We start from the raw sequence: 12,495 nt of genomic DNA on the forward strand, positions 1-12,495 counted from the left end.
ATTTTCTTTCTAAGAACTATAATTGACAGCATATACAAACAAAAATCTACTTTTCTTCAACGCAGAGTTTTATTTTCATAAAAAAAACACAAGTAAAAAGTCAGTTTTTAAAATAAAAGATCAAATAAAATAAGAACAAATAAAAAATTGCAAACAACAACACAAATAAATGCAATAGAATAAAGAGAGCTATGAAACTAAGTTTTTCAGGTTAAGTAAGTTTTTATTCAGTTAAGAAATACTACAGAAATTAAAGTAATCAAATGTAAAATAACACATCCAGTGTTATTTTAGATTTGATTACTTTAATTTCTGTAGTATTTCTTAACTGAATAAAAACTTACTTAACCTGAAAAACTTAGTTTCATAGCTCTGTTTGCAATTTATTTTATTTGTTCTTTTTTTACTACTGACTTTTTACTTGTGTTTTTTTATGAAAATAAGACTTTGCGTTGAAGAAAAGTAGATTTTTGTTTGTATATGCTGTCAATTATAGTTCCTAGAAAGAAAATCGTAATCGGCAAAAATCGGTATCGGCAGATCACACTAACAAAAAATCGGAAATTGGAATCGGCCAAGAAAATTGCAATCGGTGCATCTCTAATTTTATGTTTCAGCGATTTGATCGCGCCGGTGTCTCATGTGCACATATTCATTGACACAATATTCATCATATTCATAGCGGCCTGTTCATTATTAAAATAAAACATAGAATCACCAATACAGATAACATGTTACACAGTCGTATACTGTGCCCATACTTTCAGTTTCACTTTAAATTAGGTTTGACTTCTTTATGGCTATTCTGGGCTCGTCTGCTTTCCTGTGCATAATAGGCTATATTTTATTAATAAACTGTGTGCCATATTTTGGTTTTATACCGTCTTCGTTCATTAACCTCCCTTGAGCGTTTTCTATAGCCTAACGGTTTTCTATGGGGGAGAAAAAGATTAACGTTGCATTCATGGCTATCTGCTTTACTGATAGTAATGCTATCAATAAGGTTATTAATATTACAATTGTTATTAGTATGAATAGTATTTATTAATACCGAATTGGGCCTCCAATGTCACTGTTATAGTACATTAAAGGCACAATATGTAATATTTTTTTATTAAAATATCCAAAAACCACTAGAACAGTATTATATATTTTGCTGACTTGTGTACTTACATTATCCCAAATGTTTCGAAGAATGTTTAAATCCAGAGAAATAAGCAATTTTAACTAGTGACACGGAGCGTGTCTATAGTGTCGTGTCGCCTGCCAATGACGTCATAACCCCTCGATTTCCCCTCGTGTTTTGTTTTGTAGAAAACATGGAAACACCAAAGACACTTTAATATGTTGTGCGTTTTAATAGACCGGTGACGACCGCACAGAGTAGCATTATAACAGAACTTGCAAATGTATCTAGTATGATAAAACAGCGCTGCTTTACATTAAGCGTTTTAGAATGTCCCAAAACCGTGCTTTAAACTATAAGCAAAGCTGACTGTATTTGAACTTGAGTCCAAGTTTATGAACTCAACTGGTTTTGTGAGAGAACGCAAATATCTTTTGCGAGAGAATGCAAAAGTTTTGCGAGGGAACGCAGAAGTTTTGGGAGGGAACGCAAATATCTTTGCAAGAGAACGCAAAGTTTCTCGAGGGAACACAAATGCTTTGCAAGAGAACGCAAAAAAAATTCCCTCCCACCCTGAATTTTTTCCACCCACCCCGAATTTTTTTTCCACCACCATGTCCCTTTAGGGGCTCCGTAGGTTCATGACAGTTTAACAAAGACTTTTTAAATCCCTATGGGAAAAATTAATGGCAAAAAAAATACCGCAGCGTGTTCCCCTCACAGCCCTCCTGTTTCTCCATTTCGCTGAAGGCTATTAAATCCACTCACTGGCCCATGGACAAGCATGCTGTAAAACACATGTGTTTGATGTAAAACACATCAAACACATTTACAGTACTGACCTCCTTTTGTGATGAATTCCCTTTGTAAGGGCATGGAGGGACGTTCTTTAAATCACATTCCTGGGATGGATGGGGATTCTGGACTGAGGGTCTTTCATTTGGAGCTGGACTGGCAGGGTTGTATGATGCACATAACTCGCCTGTCCCAGCATGCCTGTCTCTAAAGGCCTTTTTCACACATGTGGGTGACCTCAGCTGCTTGTATCCAGGCTGACATTGTATTTTGATTTGTTATGGCTGAGCATTAAGGGCTTGGAATATCAATCCCCTTTATTTTCTGTAAGGCCATGTTCCCTTTAGGTCTGTCCAGATTACATAATCGACTGTTTGTGATTGTTTGGTGCACTTTAAATTCTAATCATGTATTGCCACCAGAATGGAATCACAAAAAAATAATATTTTATTTGTTCAAATAAAAAGACATTGATTACGTTTTCTGTTTGTCAATTTAAAAATAGTTTGACTTGTACAAACCTGGGCCAATGCTATTGTTCACAGAGCAGATGAGTGCAACGCACTGGTTGCTCTATCGTGCAGCTGCACTCCTCCAAGGCTTCCTGAATGTGTTGTGGAGAGCCGGAGCAGTATAATTTCTCTCTGAAGGCCTCCTTTACACCCTCTGCATCCAGCTACCACTGATCATCCGGTCTCCATTGTGGCTACAGTGGCTATAATCTTTGTAAAATTAGCTTCTGAGATGCAGATTTCCTTTTCTTTTTGTTACATTTCCTTTTTGAATTAGCAGTTTGAGTGGGTTTTTATTCAAACCCCATTTTTCCCCCTTCTTCGCCTGTCCTAGATGGTAAGCGATTTAGAAGATGATTTTCAGTCTACAGCAGTCGAAACTCAAGTGTTGGAATGATGTCAGCGTCTTCATCATCTAGATTTACATCACACTCTAATGAAATCTCTACTGCTCTGTCTGTGAACACAATCAGTCAACCCCTTTATCACTTACGGTTAAATATCAGCTAATTCTGCCATAAAGTGCGGGTCTGTGGGAGTGAGTTCTTGTGTTAATTATGTGCCTTTTTGCGCAACACAGTTTATTAACAAAAGCACAAGACATTGGGCACTGTTGAATACAAATCTGTTTCATATCCAGAGTTATTAAATAATAATAAATAATTTTAATTTATTTTCTTTTTTTTTATTTCCCACCTCTGATTTTAAAATCACTACCCTGATGCCACATACGAGAATGTTTTTGTAAAACTAAAGCACATTTGATGCAATTTATCAACTAATTGTTGTAATTCTATTATTTTCTGGTAATGCTCAGTTTGTTAGAATTATTAAAACTACTGTTACAACATTTAGCTAAAATCCACTTAATACCACTTTTATTTTGTTAAGCAGTTTAGATGAATTTACAACACACTCCCATGCTCGACAGAATTTTTTTTTTCTGGAATGCAAGTTCCTCCTATCTCTTGTTCTCTGTTTTACTACCTGCCCATATTTATTTCTCTCTTTGAAACACTAGATGAGTTGACTCCGCTTGGTGTTTATGGTGTTTGTTTTGAGTGAGTATTGTGAACATTAATCAAGACCTAAGCAAGCATTTAACATTCTTCATTAAACTGTCACATTGCTTGTTACAGCAGTGAGGTTGTTCCATTTGTCCATTTGTTTTATGCATTGACCTTAGTTAAGCATATTGACACAGTACATGCACTAATTCATGTACACACACCTGTGCACACACAGACCCTTTGCCTAATGTATAACGAATGCTATTCTATGATTTTTAATGAAGATGAAGTTGCACGATTGTCATTGCAGCGATTGCACAATTGCAAAATATTGTCAGTAATTTTTTCTTACCTTTCAACTTATATTTATTTATTTATTTTTTAAGTGCAATACTGAATATTCTCTGTGCAGTGTGGCCATGTTTCACCGACATGCAACCCTGAGCTTGTCAGGTGTCCTGCAGGTACCCACGCACACATGCCGTCTGAGGAGTTATTTTCCACAGGAGAAACTCTACACCTACGCCATTATCTCTTGCTCACTGTAACAGATACCAGCTGTCACAAAACACCAGCGTTCTTCCCCTGCCAGCCTCCCTGCTGTCTGACCGATTCTCTCATCCTCCTCTATATCCTCTTCTGTACTTCTCTTTTCTCTCATCTTCCTGCGTCACATCTCTCTCTGTGCTTCTTTTCCTGTTTTCACTCTTCTTTCCTTCCTCACCTCATATTTCTGCCTGCCAGCACATCTTCCCCTGTCATGCACTGCTGCAGAGGACATCTTCTCTGTTCATCATTATTTATGATCGTTCAGCACTCTTCCACAGAAAGACACTTCAATGAAATATTCACCTGCTCAACTTGCTGTGAAGTGGTTTACCCAGACTTGTTTATCCTGTGTATGTGACCTGTATCCGCTGTTCTCATGTCTGTACTGGTCTTATCTAATCTGCCTGCTTCTTTCTGGCACCAAACACGGCATCCCTACTGTGTGCTACAGCATGTCGCTGCTTGTGCTTGTCGTCTATAGCAGCTGCTGGGAGCGAACGGCCGATGCACACTTACTGCACCATTTCGGTTTGCAAAGACTCCCATAATGCTATGATAAATCAGCACAGCAGGGCACCTCATATATACAGTGGTGTGAAAAAGTGTTGGCCCCCTTCCTGATTTCTTATTTTTTTGCATGTTAAACTGTCCTGGAGCAGCCCAGCACTGTCTCACTCATCTAACACACCCGATTTAACTCGTCAGCTCGTGTTTATTTTAGCACTTCAGTCAGTGAATACGTATCAAAGTAAATAAAAAAAAATAATGATTGGCAATGAATCGCCTGCGATTTTGAACGCGATTTTGCGTAGCTTGTCAGTGATCTACGGCTCTGTGTAGTAAATGCCGCTCCATCTGAAAGCACGTGCTGGAGATTTACTACTAATCACCAGAAGCGGCTTTACTGACGAGATTCGCATGAAAATCGCATTCGATTTTTTTGCCCAGCCCTACTGCATAGACAACCAACTTTTTTTAAAACCCCATCCTGTCAGTGGTGAATTATCCATTTAACTAATTTGTGATTTCATACTGGACAACTCTCATAGAGACTATTTTGAATGTCAAGAAGAGCCTCTAGAAACAGTTTGATGAGCATTGAAACATATGATTGTTCAGATCTTTGTTGGAAAGAAAATTTAGAGACTGGACCAGCAAGATATTCCTCAGTCAGCATTATTTTCCCCCCACAAAAGGAACAGTCAGTTTGTTTAACCTGTCAGTGGACGTCAAACTCCACCGCAACTCCTTCAGGACTCTCAACAGTTCAGATAAATGCATACCGTCTGATGCCTTGAATAAACAGCACAGTGCATCTGGATGTTTTTTGCATTTGTGGTTGGTGTTAATACATAACGTAATTTATGTAATGTCTAGGGAATGTTTATGCCAAAAACAACATGAGGACCATGACAGATTGAAGTAGATAAAGCCCATTCAGATGTTATGGCGCTTCTGAGTGTCATGTATCCACAGTTCCAGCAGTTTAGCATGGCCGAGTCCAGCTCTGAGCCACGCGTGGCTGCACCTCGGCTCTCTGCCAGTAAGCAGCTTTGCGCTACACGCCATCTGCTCCAGCAGTTTGTGTTGGGGAAAACACAGCCTCTCTCGCACCCATATTAGCAAGATACAGTGATAATAATAAGCTCTCAACCACCTCTTCAATTTGCATTCTTCTCCAGTTTGCCGGCATTGCAATTTTATAGCTGAATCAGAATAGACTTGTGCTTGAAATGCAGATCTTTTATTTATTAAGAAGTGTCTGCTTGTTTCTTGAAGGTCAGCAGACTGGTGTAAGTTGCAAAGGACATGAGATTAGATTTGGGTGCATTTAAATGTAAACCAATTATTCTTAATAATATTACAATAATATGACAACATGTAAGGTCATGTTAACACCTTAAAACCATGTTGTTTTATAATGTTAAGGTCATACAACACATTCTTTTTTTTCCAGCTCCCTGGCTTTACTGGTTTCTTGATGATGATGAAAATGATGATTTCTACATCTCATGTAATGTGGGTTTTTATAATGAGTTGATTTTTGAATGAGGTTAATTCTCTTTATCTCTTGGTGGAGATTTATTGTTATAAATCATTTATTGTTACTGTTATGGATGGTCTTGCTGGTGTTTCTTAAAAGCAATGAGCGACAAGACTGATGGTGCACCCATTCATCGTGACGTGCCAGACAAGACCTTTTAACCTTGTGGCTTATTGCTTTAGTAAATCTCAGCAAATGCTCTGCTTAAAAACTCAATTACTCGTGACTTGTAGGACAAAACTCCCCAGCAGTCTGTGTGTTTGTGTGCTTTTTAAATTTTAATTGTGTAAGTATGAGTGAATGAGAGAGGCTTGATCTGTGTACTTGGCTAGAGCTGTGTATGTGATTTGCATGGCTCTGTCTGAAAAATACTGCCTTCTGTCCTATGCTGGCAGCGTAGATAAATACTTTTTTTAATTTTTTTTATATATATATTTACACTACTGTTCAAATTTTTGGGGTCACGATATTTTTTAAAGGAATTTAAGTTTTATTCAGCAAGGATGCATTAAATTGTCCTAAAGTGACAGTAAAGACTTTTTTCAGCCTTCAGTTATAGGCACAATGTAGCACTGCTGCTCTCCAAACACTCCTCCCTTAAACTCTGTCCTCCACATGTTCACTGCACCTGCAGTTCATTAACAGTTCAGCCAGAGAACTCTGATGACAGGAAGACAGCAGCCAGCCTGAAAGTGTTCTCTGCGGAGCACTGACCTGGGAACTGTACAGAGAGAGGTTCTGACAACACATATTTTATAAAGTCTGTCTATTTTTATGTCTGGAAATCTGTGGGTCAGAGTGAACTGGGTCGTCTGTAATGAAATATAAATTGCGTACCTGAGGAGGAGGGTGAGAAATTCTTACCGACTCGCCGGATGTAATTTAGAGAATAAATGTCAAGTTTGAAAATGTGGCCACGCTGAGCTTAAAGTATGTAAATATCACACCAGCTCATTTTCACTCACTGTAGATATATATATATATTTTAAAATAATTTTTTTTTTATTTTTTTTTTTTTATTCCTCTACAAGAAAAGAGATGATCTGATCTGTCAAGCTTGAAGCTAAATCCTAAGAATATTTACATTTGGATAAAGTTATATTAATTTGTGTCTGATTTATTTTATTTGCATAATATGAGAATTAAAATGTTCCTCTCTTTAATGTTTCATTTACTCAGATAAATTGTTTATGTCCATGTCCGTTTTTTTTTTTTTTTTGAATGACTGATCGACTGACTGCAAATCATCTTTACCTATTGGACAGAAACACAAACAGATCTGTTGACATCAACCCATTGCTGCCATCTTTCTTCAGGCCTGCAGAAACACTCAGAACTCACGCTGAGAAGGGTTAAAGGCTTTGGGAAATCAGATCACAGTTCTTCACGGAAAGCCAGTCTCTCCCCAGCCTCTACTCCCTGCTGTTCCTCAAACACTCAGTCCGCGCAGAACATTCTTATCATTCTCATTGCTGATGTGAGCATTCCTTCATTCCTAGAACGAGGCCAGGCTTTTTACTTCAGCCGCTGATACTCAGCTTGGGGCTGTCGAGCCACGTACTGCTCTAATGACATTGTTGAAACGGAAAATCTCACTTCCCCTCAAAAACGTTTCCATATAAGGTGTAATTGTATGAATGACTTGTGGTTTCCATATGAGGTATAATTGTATGAATGACTTGTTGGGTACTTGTTCTTGCTACGTATTACTATCAGTTTTTTTTTTTTTTTGGCTGTGTAAAAGATTAAATTCATGGGTCAATATAGCAACAATAGCTAAATTTTTTGAGAGCAGAGGAAACAAAGGCAATGTTGAGGCCAACTAAATGAAAAATTGTTCATGCAGGAAGGTTAAGGCATGTGTGTTATTATGTTTGACTGTGGTTTTTGTTCTGTTGGGAAAGATCTGGATTTTTACTGACAATAATAGTTATTTGCCCACTCGTAGAAGAGGTTGTTCATTGCTGCTGGCCTCTGTATAAAAATGATCACCAGTCATAGACTGAATAATCAACCAAAATTGGAACTTTTTAGGGATCATAATCATTATGATTTCTAAACTGGCTACCTGTATATTTCATTTTTAATTTTGAGTAAATGTATAAAATAAGTGTTTATTTCAACAATTTAAAGATTTGAACATCTCATTTACTATAATTTAATTGCAACATAGCCTATCTTTATCCCAGCATGTGCGGGACTCTAATTTACCTGTTTGTTTCCTTTCCAGGGGGCCGTTTAGTGTGGTGCGAAGATGCATCAACAGGGAGACGGGCCAGCAGTTTGCTGTGAAGATTGTGGATGTGGCCAAATTCACCTCCAGCCCTGGCCTCAGCACAGAAGGTAAAACACTCGTTTTCCTCTTTAGGTGACGATTGTGAGAAGAATTCATCAGCTGTGACCTTTCCAAAGCTCGGAATACATATTCAGTGTTATCTCATGAATAAGCACTGAATTCTTTACATAGAGTTGGAAATGAACCAAACAGAATCTCTGGGTTTGTGTTGATTTGATCAACCACTCTCTAATCAGGACCTTTGGAGAGGAAATCCTGTATGTCTACACCACCAACTCACCTCCTAAACATCTGCGGTTTCAGTAACTAATACAGCTGTCCAAAATGTACTGTGGAATTAGCATTGCTTTGTTGATGTGAAAATAGAAGAAGTGCTGCTTGGCTGTTACATATATACATAATACCGAGAGTGGACAGCATGTGTGTTTTGCTGAGATTGTGGATAGGCCTGCTATAATTACATATAAATGGGATAGAGTAACCTTGAAGACCTGTCTACAAAACACCTGTTTACATAACCTGGCATCCTTATTTGAAAAAAAAGTCTAATTTAAATATTTCTGCAGTCTTGAAGAAATGTAATGTGTAAAGCTCTTTTTGCTTAATAGTAAAATAATATATGGTGGTTTGTGGGTGTGGGGTTTTGTTGTTTGTTGGTTTTGTTGTTTCCCCTCTACTGTACTATGAATAACAGGTGGTGAAAAGCAAAGAAGTGCCACTGGCATTTGTAGTACATGTATCTGTGCATATTTGTAGTATCACCTGTATACATAAATCTGTATGAAACACTGTACTACTGTTGGCACATCCCAAAGCTGATCATTTTGTGTTGTCTAGACATCAGCTGGGGGAAACTACACCGTCGTCTGTGCCACTTTTGTGTTTGTAGCACCTTAAGGTCATCATGCCAGCTGCCAGCCATCTGTGACAAATCCTCTCAAAACTCTATAAAACCTATTCTGTGTTTAGGGTCTATAAACGCACACATTTTTGTTTGTGTTGAGTCCAGTGTTTTATTATAGCCGCACTTAGGACATCGATACACTGGAGTACGGATGCTTTCATGTACCATTGTAGCACTTACCGTAAAGCACAACGCTAGGGAAATCCCATAAGGGCCACTTAGATCAGATGAGACAGATTCTCTGTTACTGATGGACAGAAACGAACGTAAAGATTATATTCAGTGTGGTTTTAGTTTCTGAAAGACAGACTGAGGTTTTCTTAAAATGAAAGCTGTGCTCAAGTGTGTGAGTGTATATGTTGAGAAGCATTTATGTACACAGTGGTTATTTATGACAGACAAATTTTGGAAATTTATTTGTTTCATAGGTTGATAAGGATGTTGATTCAGCTGGATGTTGATGGTGACTTTTTTCTCATATATTCAGATGTCTGTCATTTTACATTACTACTCAGATCTGAATTGAAGCTCATTGCTCAAGGTCACCTCAGCTTCCATATGTATTCAAAAGGATATAATGTAAATATAAAAAAAATTATCTTTTTGAATTCATTTATAATATGTTATATTGTTATCATTTTTAATATTGCAATTTAGAGAAGAAAAAAATCTATTTTTGTACTTTATGGAGTGGTGGAACTATGATGTCACTTTGTAGGCCAAAACCCGGAAGCGAGTTAGCATTTTAGCACTTCCTGTTCCATCGTCCCAGAGTCAATGGGATTTTTGAATGGGAGTTTGCTTAAATCCCCTAAAATAAGGTCAATGGTTCACACAAGCTCAAGATACTTTCACGTTTTATTCTACGACATAAAACACACCAGTTACACCGCACTCGTGATTTTTTTAAACGGTTATGTTTCTTAAAAAAGATGATTGCTGAGAAGTTGCTAAATGGGACTACAGGCTCTGTCGGAGACATTAAACATCATTACACCAAACATTTTATCAATTTACAGTATTTTCCAATTGTAGTATCATTTATAGTACAATTAATTGTAGAATAACCAATTAATAGTTTCCCGCATTTTATATTATTGTTCGACAATGTTTTTTTGCTTTGCCCCGAAATGAGAAACAAGACTTTGGATGGAAGATGCTCATTTTTTTGCTTTCCTACTGATGTAACCCAGCAGAGACTCTGGTTCAGACCATAAACTCATGATTATTCCATGTAAACGCCACATTTACTGGTTTAGTCACGGTGAAAGTGAAACTTTTAACGATCCATAGTGCTTAAAGCCATGTTAAAATTAAATGTTTACGGCCACATGAAGCTGGTATAGATTGAGGATTTGCTAGCAAGGATAATAAAATAACATTTTGTGTACCCTCCCTAACAAAATGAAAGCTGAAATGTGGTACTTTATTCACTAAAATAAGTTTAATCTTACCATATCCAAAAACTCAATCACTCTGCTGTTATTAAATAGATTAAATGCACTAGAATTTTATTGAATAGTACGTGGAGATATGTTTTTAATTAGAATATTCATGTTAATCAAGGATTTATTGACTTTTAAAGGTGACATATCATGACAATCTGACTTTTCCAGGTTTTAAGTGCTATAATCAGGACCCCGGTGCATCTACCAACCAAGGAAACGTGAAAAAGATTAACCCAGTAACTTTGTTTTGGTAAGCCTTTTTCTGCAAGCGTCTAAGAAAACGAGCGCGTCTGATTTCGTAATCTGTAAGTTTCCACCCACGGCACAGTCATTTTGATTTCGCAAGCGACAACGGTGTGCCAGTTCTAATGCCATGGCGAAAGTTTGAGCAAAACATGCTAACTATTCTGTCTTTGGCTGCACAGACGAGCATAGAACACTATTTAAGAGTCCCTACCTCAGAGGAGACAACAGAGCAGTGAATTTATTGATTTATTTATTGTGGCAAAGGGATCTCATTATAATATTACCGCCCCTTAATCTGTAAATTTACACCCACGGCGCCGTCATTTGATTTCGCAAGCAACAACAGTGTGCCAGTTCTAATGCCATGGCGAAAGTTTGAGCAAAACATGCTAACTATTCTGTCTTTGGCTGCACAGACGAGCATAGAACACTATTTAAGAGTCCCTACCTCAGAGGAGACAACAGAGCAGTGAATTTATTGATTTATTTATTGTATATTGCTGCTGCCACACAGATCTAAAATAAACATGCGATTTATTTCCCAGCAGTTTACCTTCACAGACATAACCGACTGTTTTTGTAACTCGTGTGTGTTTTTAACGTAAACTTGTGTGTGAATGAGAACTTAGTTTAGTACTCACATGCTGTGACAGCCACTTTCTGTCCGTGTGCTTCAGATGTGTGCTCTCTGAAATCCGTATATCAGAAGTTTAAACTCATATGGTTTAAAACGCATGATTTCAGCGCGATAAACATGATAATCAGAACCAAAACAGATGTTTTTAGCAGGTCCAAGCTGTAAAGGCGCAGCTCTATTCTGGAAAAGGGGGCGGGGAGCAGCAGCTCATTTGCATTTAAAGAAACAGGCCCGAAAAACAGAGTGTTTGTGCTTCCACTCAAAATAGGCATTTTCAAAATGATATAATAAATGATCTGTGGAGTATTTTGAGCTGAAACTTCACAGACACATTCTGGGGACACCAGAGACTTATATTACATATTGTAAAAAGGGGCATAATATGTCTCCTTTAAAGTGACAGTTCACCCAATAATGAAAATGTTATAATTTATCTCTCATCTGTCATTCTATAGTTTGAAGAATGTTGGTAACAAAACATTTTTGCTGACCATTTGATCTTTTGGAGGGATGGAAAAAAAAGAACTTAGATGTTCCAGTGTCTCCTCATTTCTCATGTTCCACAGATGAAAGCAAGTCCTGTGGAGTATTTTGAGCTGAAATTTCACAGACACATTCTGGGGACACCAGAGACTTAAATTACATATTGTAAAAAGGGGCATAATATGTCTCCTTTAATGCACCTTATTTCGAAATATGTCCTTTAGTTATGATTATTTCATTTATTCACTATACTATTTATTGCTAGTGTCTCATTTCAATTTTAGTTTGGCTCTAGATTTGTATTTATTCGAGTTTTTATTCCAGTTCATGTAGCGTGGATTTAAAGGGTTAGTTCACCCAAAAATGGAATTTAGGCTGTGTTTTACTCACCCCCGAGGCATCCTAGGTGTATATGACTTTCTTATTTCAGACGAATCCAGTCGGG

The 12,495-nt window shown here is 37.4% G+C and overlaps 1 protein-coding gene across 1 annotated transcript in view; it reads left to right on the forward strand.

The window, feature by feature from the left end:
* caska (calcium/calmodulin-dependent serine protein kinase a) overlaps positions 1-12,495 on the forward strand; it is a 192,644-nt gene that overhangs the window by 97,664 nt on the left and 82,485 nt on the right. The window contains exon 2 of the mRNA XM_016467349.1: positions 8,267-8,379. Within this exon, the coding sequence (XP_016322835.1) occupies positions 8,267-8,379 (113 nt within the window). The remainder of the gene's footprint in view (positions 1-8,266; positions 8,380-12,495) is intronic.

This window comes from Sinocyclocheilus anshuiensis, unplaced genomic scaffold (assembly GCF_001515605.1).
Source record: "Sinocyclocheilus anshuiensis isolate Anshui unplaced genomic scaffold, SAMN03320099.WGS_v1.1 scaffold628, whole genome shotgun sequence".
Classification (NCBI taxonomy): Eukaryota; Metazoa; Chordata; class Actinopteri; order Cypriniformes; family Cyprinidae; genus Sinocyclocheilus; species Sinocyclocheilus anshuiensis.